This window comes from Syngnathus floridae, chromosome 1, assembly GCF_059516105.1.
Source record: "Syngnathus floridae isolate MCC-2025c chromosome 1, RoL_Sflo_1.0, whole genome shotgun sequence".
NCBI classification, from domain to species: Eukaryota; Metazoa; Chordata; class Actinopteri; order Syngnathiformes; family Syngnathidae; genus Syngnathus; species Syngnathus floridae.
This window is the reverse complement of record NC_142413.1, coordinates 10,700,740-10,719,416: the sequence shown is the minus strand read 5'-3', so window position 1 is coordinate 10,719,416 and position 18,677 is coordinate 10,700,740. Positions and strand designations below refer to the sequence as shown.

The following is an 18,677-nucleotide window of genomic DNA, read 5'->3' as shown; positions in this document are numbered from 1 at the left end:
ATGCTGAAGCCGATCGCAGCTGGTGTTATTATCCATCCATCCACTATCCATTTTCCAAACCGCTTTTCCTCACAAGGGTTGCGGGCGTGCTGAAGCCTATCCCAGTTGATTCTGGGAAATAGGCGGGGGACACCCTGAACTAGTCACCAGCCAATCACAGGTTACATATAGACAAAAAAACATCCACGCGCACAATCACGCCAACAGACAATTTGGAGTAGTCAATCGGCCTACCATGCATGCCTTTGTAGTGTAGGAAATTGGAGTAATCAGAGAAAACATACGCAGGCATACTCAACAAAGGAAGGCTGGAGCCAGAATCGACCCACAAACTCTGCACTGCTAACTAGTCAACCACTGTGCTGTCACGATTATTATTATCATTATTATTATTTACAAACATCAATGTCCAAGGATTTTTAGTAATATAAATAATTTGAAGTCGTACTGGAGATATATTCGTAATTTTGAAGGAATTGTTTGTGTTCCTCTGGCACTTGAAAGCGTTCCACAGTTGGATCGAGCGAGAGGGGGGAGAAATAAGTGGGCGGAATCATTACGGTCGATCAATACAAGCCAACAAATCGGGAGAGTTCTCCGGGTGATTTACAACCGCAGTGGCCAGGGGGAGGCGCGACTGATGCGTGAGTGTTTGCTTTGTGAGTCGAGGGTGGGGGGGCAAATAGTTGAGTGAACGGCATCCGTAGCCTACAGAGCTGGCTGTAAAAGAACGCATTGACGGAGCAGAATGCCAAGAAGAGACATGGAGCCAGAATACTAAAAGGACAAGTTAGCGACACGCCACGCACGCACGCATCGCGCCATTGTAGGAAATAACTCACTTTTTTCTTGAGTGGATTATTGATGTATGTATTTTTAACCCAGACAATTTCCTGCCATTGCTCATCAGCCGCTGCGTTTTACTGGAATGCGCACTGTTTTTTCCGTTAAGATGTTTCAATTTTAAGAGAAACTGTTGGGATTTGCAAACATTTATCCGGGTGCCCTATACATTTCTAGAAAGTGTTTTCCTCTGGGACGAAACGTGACATGGAAATGAACATTTTATCCACCTAAAGGCGCTAATAAGGTTTGCTATATTTTCCTGAAGTGCACTTTATTCTAACTCCTCCCGGCGATGATTGTGCTTTTTATTGCCCTGTGCATCGCGGATGGAGTGCTCGCCCAAATACGCTACTCTGTGCCCGAGGAGGCAGATCACGGCACGCTGGTGGGAAATATCGCCGAGGACTTGGGACTGGACCTTACCAAACTGTCATCACGCCGTTTCCAAGTTGTGCCCAGCTCTCGAACACCTTACTTGGAAGTAAACGTAGAGAATGGCGTCCTGTTTGTTAACGAGAAAATAGACAGGGAGCAAATATGCAAGCAGAGTGCAAGCTGTCAGCTCAACATGGAGGTGTTCCTGGAGAACCCTTTGGAGCTTTTCCGAGTTGAGATAGAGGTGGTGGACATTAACGACAACCCACCCAGCTTCCCTGAAACGGACATAACGGTGGAAATCTCCGAAAGCGCTACTCCGGGCACGCGCTTCCCGTTGGAGAGCGCGTTCGACCAGGATGTGGGCACCAATTCTTTACGCACGTATGATATCACCACTAACAACTACTTTTACCTGGACGTGCAGACCCAAACAGATGGCAACAAATTCGCCGAGCTTGTGCTGGAGAAGCCGCTGGACAGAGAGCAGCAGGCGGTTCACAGGTACGTGCTGACAGCAGTGGACGGTGGTCAGCCACCCCGGACAGGCACCGCGCTGCTGGTGGTTAGAGTGCTGGACTCAAACGATAACGTGCCTGTATTTGAGCAGCCCGTTTACGCCGTAACACTTTCAGAGAACGCGCCCTCGGGTACGCTCGTCATCCAACTGAATGCCACTGACATGGACGAGGGACTCAATGGCGAGATTGCCTATTCTTTTAGTAACCACATCTCCAACCGCGTAAAAGAAATTTTCAGCATCGACCAGCGTGCAGGGCGCATCGAGGTGCGCGGCGAGGTGGATTTTGAGGAGAGCAGTCTATATCAGATTTTTGTCCAAGCCAAGGATATGGGGCCGAACGCCGTGCCTGCGCATTGCAAGGTCCTCGTCACAGTCATAGACGTGAACGACAATGCACCAGAGATCACCTTCAGCACAGTCACGGAGTCTGTCAGCGAGAACGCAGCCCCCGGCACCGTCATTGCTTTGCTGAGCGTGACCGACTTGGACGCTGGAGAGAACGGACAAATTAACGTGGAAATCCTAGGCGGCGTGCCCTTCAAATTGAAATCATCATTTAGGAATTATTACACCATTGTGACTGATGGCTTGTTGAACAGGGAGCTTGCTGATTCCTATTCAGTGACTGTGGTTGCACGGGATAAAGGCTCGCCTTCTCTTGCCACCAGCAAGTCCATTAAAGTCCAAGTGGCAGATGAGAATGATAATGCCCCCACATTCAAACAAGCCATATATGGTGTATATGTGACAGAAAATAACGTGCCAGGAGCGTATATACACGCAGTGACTGCTTTGGATCCTGACGTCGGGCAGAATGCACTCATCAGTTATTCCATATTAGAGTGTGAGATTCAGGGCATGTCAGTCAAAACCTACGTGTCAATAAATGAGGAGACAGGCTACTTATACGCGCTGAGGTCCTTTGACTACGAGCAACTGAAGGATTTTACATTTGTGGTCCAGGCAAAAGATGCAGGCACCCCAGAGCTTGTCACTAATGCCACTGTCAACGTCATCATTGTGGATCAGAATGACAATGCCCCCCTATGGTTAGCCCCTATGGGGAAGAACGGCACAGCAAAGGAGCCTCTACCTCGCTCGGCCGAGCCTGGTTACTTGGTGACACGCATCGTGGCAATGGATGCGGACGATGGGGAGAATGCCAGGCTTTCCTACAGCATCCAGAGGGGAAATGAGAACGGAATGTTTCGAATGGATTGGAGGACAGGTGAACTCCGGACAGCGCGGCGGGTGTCAGCTAAACGACACCATCATCAGTTGTACGACCTGGTGATTGAGGTCAGAGACCATGGTCAGCCTCCGCTGTCCTGCAGTGCCAGCATACTTGTGATGCTGGTGGACAGTGTGGCCGAGGGTCGCGGCACCGGAGATGGAAGAGGCACCGCTAGAGCCAAAGAGAGCAGTCTGGACCTCAGGCGCATCCTCATCATCGCCTTGGTCTCCGTCTCCTTCATATTCCTCCTCGTCATGATTGTGCTGGCTGTGCGTTGCCAAAAGGAAAAAAAGCTCAACATTTACACCTGCCTGACCAGCGACTGCTGCCTGGGCTGCAGCTTCTGTTGCGCACGGCAAGGCCGTGTCCATAAAAAAAAGCTCAGCAAATCTGATATCATGCTGGTTCAAAGTGCTGTGAATATCACTGGGACAGGTACAGCTCAAGTCCCTGTGGAGGAGTCAGGCAGCTTTGGCTCACACCATCAAAATCAGAATTATTGTTACCAGGTATGTCTGACTCCCGAGTCTGCCAAAACCGACCTCATGTTCCTAAAGCCGTGTAGTCCGTCTAGGAGCACGGAGAGCAACCACAACCCATGTGGAGCCATAGTCACAGGTTACACAGACCAGCAGCCTGACATCATCTCAAATGGCAGTATATTATCAAATGAGGTAAGAAACCCTCTCATGCCCTTGTTGTGAGATCCTTGACCCATTAATAGAATCTCTTAATGTCTGTTTGACATCATCTTAACTGATCTTCATCATATTATGCACCATAAGCAAACTACTTCCCTTCAACTCAGCGTTATGCCCGTGTGTCAGCAGGGCTTATGCAGCTGCTCTTGCGTTAATACATACTACACTGTAATGCGTACTAATTCGAATTCATTTTCTGTAAACCGTTATTCATTTTGTGTTCATGCTGTGCTCGCTATTGTGAACATTGCACAAAAACTCCGTATTTCCGTATTCCAGTCACAATATCATTGATTTATTCTGGCCCAATTTTTGTCTCACCATATTTGTATGCCACTTTATACTGGCAAAAATGAAAAACGTTAATTGCAACACAAAAGTACACTCGCTTTTTTGACATGAGTCACAAATATCTTAGCTGCATATAGTTCATTTCATAGCATAAGCTCAACACGGAGCTATTTTGTGAATTGAAGGTGTCTCGTTCTTCCCATTGTTTTTCATTTGATGCAATTTTACAATGATACATGCAACATTTACCTTCGTTTCAGACCAAACAGCAACGAGCAGAGCTAAGCTACATGGCGGACAGACCAAGACGCGTCAACAGGTAAATATGGAGAAAGACCTCCTGTACATTATGTTGCTTTTCTTTTGCTCACTCTATGACATCCACCTGTAATGAAGTGCTTATCTACTTGCCTTCAATCGCTGATAACTCATTACTGCAATGGCACTCTGGATGATGAGATGGGATCAGATAGATTGCTGTTTAGATACATTATGTTAATGGAACACCACAAAGTGAATTAACCTTCTGTCTGCTTACAGCTCGGCATTCCAGGAGGCGGATCTGGTCAGCTCCAAAGACAGCGGCCATGGAGACAGTGAGCAGGGAGACAGCGACCACGATGCCATGAATAGAGGCCTTTCCTCTGGTAGGAAAATATTTATTCTTCCCTGATTTGGTGTGTCACAAAAATTCACTGCAGTCATTTGGAAAATAGAGATTTAGCTTGGTGTAGACCGTAGTTGATATTTTGCTGATAAGCATGTGGCTTCTATTCATTGCGGGTCTAGCGGCATATTTTGTTAGGAGCTGGTTAGAAAGGCAGTAATCGGGGCCAACATCATCTCAATTTAACCAACAATATTTTTTTAGTTCCTCACATTTAGACATTGCAATTGCGATTGTGGCTAATGATTTTTGTCTAATTTGTCTCCTGTAAAAAGCAAGGAGAAACGTTGTTGCTCAAATGTGACTTTGTGTGTTCACTAAAATTGGGGAAATGGATTGGATTGTTCGGCGGTTATGTTTTATTCTTATTTTTTTAACACCTTGCAAATAAATGGTTATGGGGAGGTGAGTCATGGAGCAGAGGAGAAAGATGGTGCATATTAAAATAATGAAGCACATGACGCTGCAGTGCTTTTCCTGATTCAGTTTAGGACTATATAACTTTTGGTCTACGCTGCCTTTTTTTCTGAAGGCATGTTGATTTAGGTCAGTGTTTCCCAACCATTTTTCATTCACGGCACACCTTTTCATTGGAAAAAATTTCGAGGCACACCACCAACAAAAATCTGTTAAGTGTTACACCAGCTTCTATATTAAAATCAGTTATATTACAACAAAAGACGTAAAGTTCTATTCCTATAAAGTTCTGTATGGAGAGTCGAATAATTGAATAAAAATAAGTACTAAATGTTGGAAATTATATACTTTTTATCATTGGATTCTATGTAAAAACTTTTGTGTGCAAGATTCTCCGCAGTATCTGGCCTCGTGAAAATGACTTGGGGGCATATGGCAGTCATTAGCCGCGCTATACAATAAGCCCCACAGTTAGCTAGACATGTACAGATCATGAGATTGTCATGGGATGGCTGAAGCAGACAAAGGTCTTATTTAAGATGAAGTCATGAGTACGACACAGCGATGTATTCCCTAGCGATGTATTCCCTACGTCTTTGTTAAGCTAATGGTCATGAGACGTCCATACTGCCCCGTCCATAAGAGTATCCCCTTTGTTCTGTGGGAATGGGATATAACTATGGAATGTTTTTCCTGTCTGGAAACCTACTCGACCATGTACACTTGCCCCTTTGTTTCTCTCTCAATAAATGGCACGGCCGAAACTCAGAGCAGACTGCGAATCACTGCCACACTTGCTGTGTGTCTGTGGTGCGTCCTTCTGCGCAGAAGAAAACGCCAAGCCAGCTAGGGTTAGTGTTAGGGTTAGTGCTAGGGTTAGGGTTAAGGTTAGGGTTAGTGCTAGGGTTAGGGTTAGAGCAGGGTTAGGGTTAGAGCTAGGGTTAGGGCTAGGGTTAAGGTTAGGGTTACAGTTAGAGCTAGGGTTAGGGTTAGAGCTAGGGTTAGGGTTAGGTTTAGAGCTAGGGTTAGGGTTAGAGCTAGGGTTAGGGTTAGAGCAGCGTTACGGTTAGAGCTAGGGTTAGGGCTAGGGTTAAGGTTAGGGTTAGAGCTAGGACTAGGGTTAGGGTTAGAGCTAGTGTTAGGGTTCTAGCTAGGGTTAGGGTTAGAGCTAGGGTTAGGGTTAGGTTTAGAGCTAGGGTTAGGGTTAGAGCTAGGGTTAGGGTTAGAGCAGGGTTAGAGCTAGGGTTAGGGCTATGGTTAAGGTTAGGGTTAGAGCTAGGGCTAGGGTTAGGGTTAGAGCTAGGGCTAGGGTTAGAGCTAGGGTTAGGGTTTGAGCTAGGGTTAGAGCTAGGGTTAGGGTTAGGTTTAGAGCTAGGGTTAGGGTTAGTGCTAGGGTTAGAGCAGGGTTAGGGTTAGAGCTAGGGTTAGGGTTAGGGCTAGGGTTAAGGTTAGTTTTAGGGTTAGAGCTGGGACTAGGGTTAGGGTTAGAGCTAGGGTTAGGGTTAGGGTTTTAGCTAGGTGTAGGGTTAGAGGTAGGGTTAGGGTTAGGTTTAGAGCTAGGGTTAGGGTTAGAGCTAGGGTTAGGGTTACAGCTAGCGTCAGGGTTAGGGTTAGAGCTCGGGTTAGGGTTAGAGTCAGGGCTATGTTCCATAAAACCATATATATTCCATGCAATGTAAGAGAGGGTTCTATAGCCTAGTGGTTAGTCCTCTGTACTCTCACCCAATGACCCAAAATATTTTATCATAGAAAAATTTGCAACACAGTTGCTCGTGTGCTGCCCCATATAACCATTATTTTTTTTGTGAGGTGCTCCATAAAACCATATATATTCCATACAATGTGAGTGAGGGTTCCATAGTCTAGTGGTTAGTGCTCTGGGCTCTCACCCCGGGGACCCGGGTTCAAATCCCAGTGAGACCTGAAATATTTTATCATAGAAAAATTTGCAACACAGTTGCTCGTGTGCTACCCCACATAACTATTTGCTTGTGAGCTAATCCATAAAACCATATATATTCCATACAATGTGAGTGAGGGTTCCATAGTCTAGTGGTTAGTGCTCTGGACTCTCACCCCGGGGACCCGGGTTCAAATCCCAGTGAGACCTGAAATATTTTATCATAGAAAAATTTGCAACACAGTTGCTCGTGTGCTACCCCATATAACCATTATGATTATTTGCTTGTGAGCTAATCCATAAAACCATATATATTCCATGCAATGTGAGCGAGGGTTCCATAGTCTAGTGGTTAGTGCTCTGGACTCTCACCCCGGGGACCCAGGTTCAAAGTCCAGTGAGACCTGAAATATTTTATCATAGAAAAATTTGCAACACAGTTGCTCGTGTGCTGCCCCATATAACCATTCGCATTATTTGCTTGTGAGCTGATCCATAAAACCATATATATTCCATGCAATGTGAGCGAGGGTTCCATAGTGTAATGGTTAGTGCTCTGGACTCTCACCCCAGTGACCTGGGTTCAAATCCCATTGATACCTGCAATGTTTTATTATAGAAAATTTGCAACACAGTTGCTCGTGTACTCCCCCATATAACCATACACCTCCCTAAAGCTTAGGGCTAGGGCTGGAGTTAATATTAGTATTAGTAATATGTTCTTTGTTTTTTAATCCTTCTTATGTAAAGCACATCGAGTATCCTTGTGTGTGAAATGCGCTATATAAATAAATCTGCCTTGCCTTGCCTTGCCTTGCCTTGCCTTGCCTTGCCTTGCCTAATAAAGTGTGTACCTAATGGAAAGTCCGTGTGATTCCCTCGTTAAGTGCACCTGCGTGAAAAGTTTTAGCTCCTGTAGAACGTGAAAATGACCAAAAACTTTTCACGCAGGTGGACTTAACGAGGAAATCTTGGAAAACATGTTGGAATGCAGCCCCGAGGACTAGAGCTTGACACCTGTGACCTTTGACCATGATATTTCCCTAGTAAAGTGGCTTGTTATTAGGTACACTTGAAAATGGCAGTGTACCTAATGGAGTGTCCGTGTGATTCCCTCGTTAAGTGCACCTGCGTGAAAAGTTTTAGCTCCTGTAGAATGTGAAAATGACCAAAAACTTTTCACGCAGGTGCACTTAACGAGGGACTCTTGGAAAACATGTTGGAATGCGGCCCCGAGGACTAAAGCTTGATACCTGTGACCTTTGACCATGATATTTCCCTAATAAAGTGGCCTGTTATTAGGTACACTTGAAAATGGCGGTGTACTTAATGAAGTGTCCAAGTGACGTCACAGATCAAACAGCCAATTAGGAGGTGGGGGTGAGGGCGGGTGTGGCACTTTTCACTTAAGCTTTTTCCCTATTGAAGTGGCCTGTGATTAGGTACACCTCATGGACACCACAATAGGTACACTACACGAGGTAAAAAAAATAAATAAATAAATAAATGAGAAAATGTAGTGAACGATTCGGTAAACAATACCTTTGAACAAATATTTTGAATAAACCGATTCAAAAGATTCAGTTCACTTAAGAACTGGAATGCACATTACTAGTACAAAACAGTGCAGACGACCATCAGCTGCCAGATCAAAATAGCTGACTGGGTAATGACATGGGCTCTTACTTGGTAAGAACTTGGTTCGATCCCAGGTGTGAAAGTTTACCTAAATGTGCAGTTAACCATTTATTCTATTTCTTTTTTTTTTTTTACCTCGTACAGTGTACCTATTGAAGTGTCCATGAGGTGTACCTACACATATTGTCATATAAAGCAGTTAACCAAATGTCTGATTTTTATGTTTTAATTGGCGAACATAAAAACAAGGAATAAAACACCAGACAAGTTTTAACATGAATGTTTATTTAAAAATAATAATAATAATAATAATAATAATAATAATAATAATAATAATAATAATAATAATAATATTAAAAATAAATTTCAAACCAGCAATCCAATGTGAAATTGCAGTAGATATATTGGATAACAATATTTAGGCGTATATATGGTGTATGCATATATATTTATTATTTAAAAACTACTATAAGTGTTATAAAATCAAGAATACCCAAAGAGAAGTATAATCTCCCCGTTGTTGCATAACGGCGCATCCCTTCTTGCAATAAAGTTAGCCGTTAGCTTGGAGAAAACGTGCATAAAATAAGGGGTGTTTCAGTGAGTGGTTCTTTCGTTCCTTGGCAAATCGTAAATCTACATTCTGGCTTACATAGTTCACGCCAGGAGACGCACGGGAAGGCAGTTCACCCATTGACTCATTCACGAACGGGAAAGTCAGGATTCGTTCCCTCACTGATCCGTTCTCGCGATGAACTGGAAATGCAAATCACTCACTGACTCGTTCACTCACAGATCCATTCAGTTGGTCAACGGGAAATGCAATTCACGACTCGTCCGTGAACGGGAAGTTACGTCATTTTCTTCTTCGTTTTGATTCACGGCGAGGTGGCACCAGCTTCAATGCGCATTAAAGGCACCTACTGGTTGAAGTCATATGAACTGAAAAAAGTCGTTCTTTTGAACGAATCGTTCACTCACGAGCCAACACTAACAGCAACACACACATAAAATGAGTATGTGTCGATGCCACAACATGAAATCTCAATATTCTCCGATTTGCCACACATGCACGATTAGCAAGTGGCTGACCAGGCCTTGCGCTAACTGACCTGTGGTTTGGCGTGCTCGGTATTTAATGTTGGACAATTTCCCACGACACAGCTGAACACCTCTCACGGCACACCAGTGTGCCGCGGCACACTGGTTGGGAAACACTGACTTAGGTTACAAACTGGCTGTTTGTAAATACGCAGCAAAGTTAATGATGCGCCTGCTCGCTGTGAGCTGGAGACTACTCGACTGAATGTGACGTGCCTTTTAATGAGGCTGCGTCAAATGCACACAGTTGTGAGCCTTTGCAAACAAAACAGTCGCTTCATTTGTTCATTAAGGTAGTAATGCGGTCATTGCAGCTTTACCCTCCAAATGCTCTCTGTGGATACTTTCCACCAATTCTCTCTGACTCAATGGCCAGCTTTTTCATGTTTATGAAGGAACCATTGGAGCCTCCTTTTTTTATTGGGAATATTGCTGCTGTGACAATTTAATTTTCATCATGAGATGAATAAACTCCAACCATGATTTCTCTCAGGATCAATAATGTATCCGTAGTAAAAGACACATTCAGAGATAAAACGTGACATTAGGGAGAAGTAGGAATAAGTAGGAGAGTTAGACAATGGGGTGATGAAAGCAGAGCGGAAGAGGTGTGCTTTAAAACATGATTTAAATCAGAATCAGCTTTATTAGCCAAGTTTGTGCATGCCAAACAAGGAATTTGACTCTGGTTGATCTCAGCCTCTGTACAACATTTAAGTGACTAACAACATTCAGGTGGCTCACAACATTTAAGTGGCAAGAACAGGATATTTTCACCCAGTGATGTCTCTGAGACTCTAAGAGTGGTGTGAGTTCATCAGAGCGACAGCCTGGGGAAAGAAGCTGTCTCTGTGTCTGCTGGTTTTGGCATACAGCGCTCTGGAACGCAGTCCAGAGTTCGAACAGACTGTGTGACCTGGGTGAGAAGGGTCTGTAGAGATGTTACTTGCACGTTTCCTGGTCCTGGACAGGTACAAGTCTTGGATGGATGGGAGGTTGGTAAATGATGATCTATCTCTGTTTGTCTGTCTGCAAAAAAGCCCCATAGTTATGTATGCTGATTTCCGATGTCTTCATTCAGCGGTAGGCTTTCTTTGGTTGTGAGCCCCTTGCAGATAGAGCATATCACCATGTCTGGACCACGCCATGTCATTGGTGTGCCAAAGTGCAGCTTTCTTGCCACATGCACCATCATTCCAGCATGCCAAAATGGTTTACCTATACCATAGAAAGAGATGCCAAAAACACTTTGCTTTGCCTAGAATAAATTCACAGGATTCTCCCTCTCTCTCTCTCTCTCTCTCTCTCTCTCTCTCTCTCTCTCTCTCTCTCTCTCTCTCTCTCTCTCTCTCATACACACAAAACCATGCCATTTATGTTTTATTTAAGCAGCAGCAGCTGCTGCTTGTCGCTGGACACATCCTGTTTCTTGAGAATTAGCATTTTGAATGCCAGCCCATTCTGTTTAACAAAAGAGGAGCTCACCACGCCATGTTTGTAAACTTGTACATCAAAACAGGACCCTGTTTTAATAGACTAAATTTAGCAGTTTATTGCAAATCAGTAATTCTTTGATCAAACATTATGACCCCAAACAGACAATCCTTGCAGACTGACCATTTTTAATTTGGTCTTCTATTGGCTCTGAAGCATGACTGTCTAATAAGAAATGATTAATCATTTAAGCACTGCTGGTCATTATTGCAAAAAAAAGTACTAATCATCACACAAAAGCCTCATACTGTATACAACATCATCATCCTCATCAGTACTATTATTGAGAAAATACATTTCATAATAGTCAGAGTATATAATTGAAATTTTTTATACTAATAAGAATGCTCAAAAGGAGTTGGCTGAAGCATAAAGCTTGTAAACGCCTGTGTGTGTGTGCATGGGAATGTATACATCAAGAAAGTTGTATTAACAAAAAATTATAGCGAAACACAATTTAGTTGACTATTCTGTCTTCTCTTTTAACATATTGTTTTAACGATACATTTATAGTGAAATGCAAATCAGTTTAAACAGCAACATTCATGTGCACTACACTTTCCCTGTGCACACTTCATTTAGTTTCTTTTATCAATGACACAATAAAGGAATCACATGGTTTATGTGCAAATAACATTTGTTTTCATCTGGTGTATATGAAAAAGAAACATTTATTTGTGTATGCATCAAAATAATTTATGACAAGATACATCTGTGTTTTACTGGAAACAAACACAAAGATCAATTGCCAGAGTGTTGGAGAGAGGCCAAAGACAATTCCAATGTATAAATGTGTGTTCATGCATAATGAAAACCTTATGCAGAGATTTAGAAGGATGCAGAGATGTTTGTTAACTGAGTTTTAGGTCCACGTTATATACCATACTTAACAAATGTATTAACCCACCACTCAGGTTGAAGCAATATGTTATTGAAGCAATATTTGAAACGATACAGAATTGGAGTTGTGAGTATTCATAATTTGAAGATGATTATATCTCCTGCATACAGTATGTTGTTGTACAGACTGAAACTGATCTTCTGAGTGAAGGGCCAAAAGTCTGCTGCAATTATTTGCCAACTTCCATTCTTGCGTTTCGGATAAGTATATCAATGTATTTCAGAAAAGCTCTTATCTACATTTTACAACCACCGACACAACCCCTCTTAACTTCATCCCCATCTCTCCTTGCTGCTAATACGAATTCTTCTTTCGCACTGCAGCCCACCTTATCACTGGGGTAGCAGCTCACTAATCAGTGATTCATTTTTCCAACCTCTGCATACCAATTACCAAATTAAGGTTATTATCAGGGCTTTGCTTTTCCACCACAATGGGCACCATGTGGCATACTAAGATACTGTATTTGGAAAAATGAGGGTCAGCATGTCTCTTTTTTGCAGTCTTTGAATTGGACTCTGCTTGTACTGTGTGGGGAAATATATGTTGACACAATTCATACTCATTCCCTGCAGAATCACATGATAGATTTTTTTGTTGGCAACCAGTGCTTCCTAGCTTCTTCTGCCCTGAGAAAATGGTTGCAAAACTATTTAATTCTGAGATAAGGGCATCAGGCTAAAGTTACATTCATCTTTCAAGTGCTGCAGCAATAATGGTTTCATCTTCGTGATTCGTTTCAAACTGCCTTTTCCATTTCTACAGAAATGTCAAGAAATATCAGTAAGGCTTTATCTAGCTGAGTGTGTCTGTGTGTGTGGGGGGGGTGCGTGCGTGTGTATGTGTGTTTGTGTGACTACGTGCCATTCTTTAAGCGAGTATACTGTAAATGAAACAGAGCCAGCTCCCTACGCAGTGATCTATAAATCTATCTAACTCTATCTACCCAATTCTCTCTCTATGCGTTCCATATACGTACATATACGTATATATATATATGTGTATATATATATATGTGTATATATATATATATATACTTACACACACACGTGCATGCGCACACGCACACACACACACACACACACACACACACACACACACACACACACACACACACACACACACACACACATAGTTTCCTCCCCTTTGTCTTTGCCATATTAAACTGTAATGTGATGTTTTGATGGTAAGAGATTAATATTTAATAAGAAACCCTTCTTATGAGAAGCCTGGGCACTTTTCCAAGCTGTTAGTGACGGCAAACCAAATTAATCCGCTTTGTAACAAAGCAAATTCCCCCTTTGCTGACTGCTCCTGACAGACATACGACAACACTCACACATCCACATGCACACTTACTGGGATGGCAGCGGTTTTAGTCTAATCAGACTGTATTCGAGGGGGATTAGCTGCAAATAGCTTGAACTGTACAGTTCAGATTTTTGCCACAAACAGGGACTCAGACACAAGCGGATTTAGATTCAGAAAAAAAATGCATACATGGCCTGAAAACATATGGAGCAATGAAAATAATTCTGTATATACCGTATTGGCCCGAATATAAGACAACCCTGATTATAAGACGACCCCCTCTTTTTCAAGACGCAAGTTTGAAAAAATACTTTTTGAACACCAAATTAAATTTTTATACAGAAAATAATTACAGTACATCTGAAACAAATGATTATAACAATATATTCGAGAGAAAAAGCATGTTATTTTGCCTCATTCAAATCATGCAAAAACTGTCTATCACATCCTAATATTTGAACATTTAAATTTTATATTCAGGCCAATATGGTACTTCAGACCAGCAGATGCAAGGAAACTCATTTTCATTTGAGCCAACATTTAACCTTCCATTCAAGCTTTGTAAATGCATATTTGAACTAAATTTCCAAGCCGGGCTCCACCATGCTGCGAATACAAGTGTTGAAACTGTCTGACTGCTGTCACCTACCCCCACTTGCTTGCTTGTAAGGGTTTATGTTATCATAACAATCTATTAAAGAACAGGAAACACTCAGTTGAACCTGATTATTTGAGCAACTATCAAGTACATCTAACGTGCACACAGTTCTTTTTCAGATTAATGTGTGGGTGTAGTCTCTGAAGGTTTCAAATTTATTCTGCGGGTGGCTTTGATCACAATAATGGAGAAATAGAAAGCTCTAATGTGAGGAATCAAAGAGCATGATGCATCAGCACACCTTGTGAAACTCTTGTGGAAAACTGCCATTTCTGATATTTTTAATCCTTTGTGAACACTCCTTATAACCCACACTCTTTATAACCCATGACCTAAACACACATGTTTTTATTCCTATTCCACACACTCTCCTTGCCTACAGGCACGGATCTGTTCTCTAACTGCACGGAGGAATGCAAGGCTCTGGGCCACTCTGACCGGTGCTGGATGCCAAGCTTCATGCCCACTGATGGGCGGCAGGGCCATGTTCCCGGCATGGATTCGGTTCCCGTCACAGAGGTACTTCAAAGCTCTGAGCAAATTGCCAATAAGTCATTCTCCACCTTTGGTAAAAAGACACCTGTTAGTCACCAATACAAATATCTTTACCATCACCACCATCATGGCACGCTAGAGAGGAAAGAGTTGGAAATATGTCTGTCTCGCTCCAAATCACCTTATACCTCAGTGTATATAAGTGAGTATCCTATTTTTCTGTGGCCTGAGTGCCTGCCTGCCCTATACTCTCTGATCTGGCCATCCAATTAGGGGGGAAAATTCAAATTCAATTTTCTCCCTGAATTGGCTGGTGGAAAGGAGCGTGAAATTAATTTCAGATCTGACCCATGTTCTGGCTTACTGTCAAAATGATTAACTAACTCTTCCCTCCTTCAAAACTATCTCTATCTCCCACTGTAATGATGTCGTCCTCTTTCACCTTTCGAATCCATCCTACATACCGTAGTACTGTAAGGCTGCTCTTTTCCTTTTGAAACCAAATAGACCACTGTCTCCTATGAGAAAATGGCTCCAGTAAATATAAGACATTCAGAAAGCCATATGGGGGAAAACAATCCTGTTTAAAAATTGTTGAAGAATCTCATTGTCATTCAGCCATCGTCTCCAGAGCTAAGATTAAAAAAAACATTTTATGATGACTGAAGGGAGGGAAAAAAAAGCTAGGCAACTGCCACATTTCTTATGGAATTGCTGTTTCTAAACTGCCATTCAAAGGCCACAAAGAAATACAGCCTCAATCACTAGAATTGATGATAACGCTTAATTATAATTTTGTCCAGCAGCGACTGAAGAGCAAACCCCTCTCATCAGCAGTCACAGCTAGCTGGAATGATCAAACTGTCGGAACCTTTACTGGTTTCCCAGTACTATCATTTAAAAACAACAGCATGCTGTTAAGAACACCGGGGAAATGTGTTCTTGTTTCCTTTTAATTAACGCTGCAGCCACGATCCATACCTTCCCTACTACTTTTCAGACATGATCAAACATGTATAAAAATAAATAAATAAATATATAAATACATAAATACATAAATAAACAAAATACTTTTTTCCCAGTTGTATGATAAGTACATGCAGTAAAACCTCACCTATTCCCGACTCTCTTTTTATCTATTCCTATTGTTTTGTGTAGAACCTATCCTCAACTATTCACATGCTCTCCATAACATCCTAAGATGTTACAAGATGATAAAAAAAAAATCCTGGCTAATGGTGTTAGTGATTGACTTTTGCAATGATAGATATTGGCCTCCTCTGTGAGCCAATAGTTTTAAGAGTGATGTTGTTTGATTTGATGCCACGGATGCTTTTGTGTCATAACTTGACCTTAAATAAATCTAGAAGCAAGCTATACAATAATTTAAGTACAATCTTGGACATCACATGTGTTTTATCCACACCATCTACCTCAAAAAACATGATGACAATTGTTAGAACAACACACATTGAACGACTTTAGCATGATGTTGTCAAAAGGCTAGAATAAAATGCCATTCGTTCGAAATAAAAATATTACATTGGCAATTAGTGATGAGGTTTTTGTAAGAAAATAACAGAATATACAGTAGCCAGACACTAAAACAGTGTTGTGTGCATCAATTTAATGCCTTATAATTTTGTGTACATTTCTTCTTTTTCAATTGTTTAGATGTACATTTTATATAGTACACATGCTGCAAAGGGCCCCCCCTCTTTGTCTCCACATTTCCCACAAACACCGCTACTCATTTCCCTCTCAAACTAGATCACGGGAGCCCTTATGCAAATGAGTGCGACGATGGCAAAGTGGGTGGTTGGCGTGGTTAAGAGGCAACAGCAATCGTTGCTGAGTGGGGAGGGGGTAGGCAAGAAGAGGAGTGGAGGAAGGGATAGAATGATGATAACAAGAGAATGAATCCCTCTAATCTGATCAAGTCAGTGATACACAGACTCTTTTGTCCTGGGAGATGCAGGAGGCCTAGGCCTGGTTTTGGCCAAGGGTGGGGTAAGTAGGCTCAGAGTGGGATGATAGCCAGAGCATGGAGATTACCATCATGAAACTCAGACATAGAGACGGGGGTTGGAAGAAGGGAAGGGGAGGGGACTTTTTCAACTCTGAGTCGAGTCGCATTCTTTTGTTGACGTCCTAAATAAATTGGCCATGCAATCCTAACCAGTCACTCAACTCTAAACAGAGACCCCCACCCCACCCCCTTGCCCGCACCATTCACATGGCATATTATCCATGAACCATTTCACTAGAATTGAACTAGCCCAGCTGAGGATCAAGGAATGTGAGACATCTTATAACTTATTGTGCAACAGGGCTGTGTGAACGAGGCCATAACAAAGTCGTGGTTTTATTCCTATTTTGTTGTACCAACCCCCACCCCATGCCACACACACTCAAAAAGCACAAAGCTCACCAGAACTTGTGGTTTTTTTTTTTTTTTTTGCTTCTTCTAGAGAGGAAAAGGTTTTCCTAGTTCATTTCGAATAGACATGCCAGAGACTGCATGAATTTGCATCCTCATCACCCTCAACAATGAAGACTGTCCTGTTCAAGAAGAAAAATAATCGAAATACACACACATTCACACGCACGCACACACGCACCCACGCACACATACGTACACACACACACGCACATTCATACAAAAAGAAGATGGTTGACTAAACAAGCGTCTCATCCTCTGCGTCCGCTGGAATTCATTGAAGAAAAGGCCTGAGGGTAAGGAACTCCACCCTTTTGCTTTAGAAGACGTGAAGGAGGGGAGACATGTGGAATGAATGGCTGCAGGCAGGTAGACGAATGGCCCGAGTGGGAGGATCTCATTGTCTCAGCAGGACTGAGAGATTGAAAATAAACAAAGGGTGGACTGATGGCTACAGCGAAGGGATGAAAATTAAACTTTGATCTATTTCTTTTCATTTTGTGCTGCCTGTTTACAGCATTGATGTATATCTTTGAGGAAACTCGAACCAGACATTAACAGACACAAGGACAGCCACCAATGAGCCCTTTAGGCGATCCTACTCAGAGACGCCAAACTGTACAGGAGGTTCCTTGTGTGTTTCCAAATGTAATGCCATTGTTTTCTAATTTTCTATTCCGTTTTTGTGGCCAGGCATTTCTTTTCTAATTTGTTTCAACTTTGTTTGCGAGACAAGATAACATTGTTTTTAATGTTTTTATCAAGTTCTTGAATTTTTTTGTATCTCTTAAGGTTTGTTTTTTCAAGAGCTGACTTTCAGCGAGGACCTTAAAGTCATAGAAATTGGATGTATGTTTTTCACCACCACATTCGGGCTTGGACAGTGTTCTTGAAGTAGTTTCTATCACATGTGAGAAGTGTTTGCTGTACTTTTAAAAACTTTCAAGCTCAATATAAAACTATATATAAATCTGTGTTTACTTGTTATGGAGGCGTGTTATCTGTTTCCTGGGTTCTGAATTCAACTTTGACTTCTTTTTTTTTTAAATGCCCCTGCTAAAGGCTTGTACATCCCATAAAGAAACATTGAGTGACTGAATGGCCTTAGCAAATGTAAAACCTCTTTGAGCTGTTTCATAACTTGTTTTCCACTTTTAGATATGATTAAAAAACATGTACAAAACTGTGGTAATAATTTAAATTAAATTTCATGGTAATTCTGTGTAATTGTAATTCAAACTTTAATAGGTATTTTATTAAGTAACAGAAGAAGAATGGTAAATGTTTTCTACACAATGCAGCTTGAGTCATTATACACACTTCTCTTTTTACTACACGGGTCACAACTACAAGAACACCATTATGCCAACAATAAACTGAAAAATGATCAAAAAAAGAGTTTATGGATTGTTATTTTTTTACGTTTATTACAGGCAGCAGTGGTTAGCACGTCCGCCTCACAGTTAGGTGGGTGCCGGTCCGATTCCACCTCTGACCCTCCCTGTGTGGAGTTTGCATGTTCTCCCCGTGCCTGCGTGGGTTTTCTCCGTGCACTCCGGTTTCCTCCCACATCCCCAAAACATGCTTGGTAGGCCAATTGAGCACTCCAAATTGCCCCTAGGTGTGAGTTCGAGTGCAGATGGTTGTACGTCTCTGTGTGCCCTGCGATTGGCTGGCAACCGGTT

The 18,677-nt window shown here is 42.2% G+C and overlaps 1 protein-coding gene across 1 annotated transcript; it reads left to right on the top strand.

The window, feature by feature from the left end:
• The first annotated feature begins 616 nt into the window (after positions 1-616).
• Positions 617-18,390, top strand: pcdh10b (protocadherin 10b). The gene is made up of 5 exons (XM_088388586.1): positions 617-3,652; positions 4,231-4,289; positions 4,511-4,617; positions 14,440-14,576; positions 17,024-18,390. The coding sequence occupies exons 1-5, from the start codon at positions 1,139-1,141 to the stop codon at positions 17,075-17,077; spliced, it is 2,871 nt and encodes a 956-aa protein (XP_088244712.1). The 5' UTR covers positions 617-1,138; the 3' UTR covers positions 17,078-18,390.
• The last annotated feature ends 287 nt before the right edge of the window (positions 18,391-18,677 follow it).

Excerpts from the sequence above, each read along its gene's own strand:
- pcdh10b (XM_088388586.1), top strand. The coding sequence starts at position 1,139 with ATGATTGTGCTTTTTATTGCCCTGTGCATCGCGGATGGAGTGCTCGCC. Across the intron at positions 3,653-4,230 it reads GCAGTATATTATCAAATGAG|ACCAAACAGCAACGAGCAGA; the intron begins GTAAGAAACCCT and ends CCTTCGTTTCAG. Across the intron at positions 4,618-14,439 it reads GAATAGAGGCCTTTCCTCTG|GCACGGATCTGTTCTCTAAC; the intron begins GTAGGAAAATAT and ends CCTTGCCTACAG.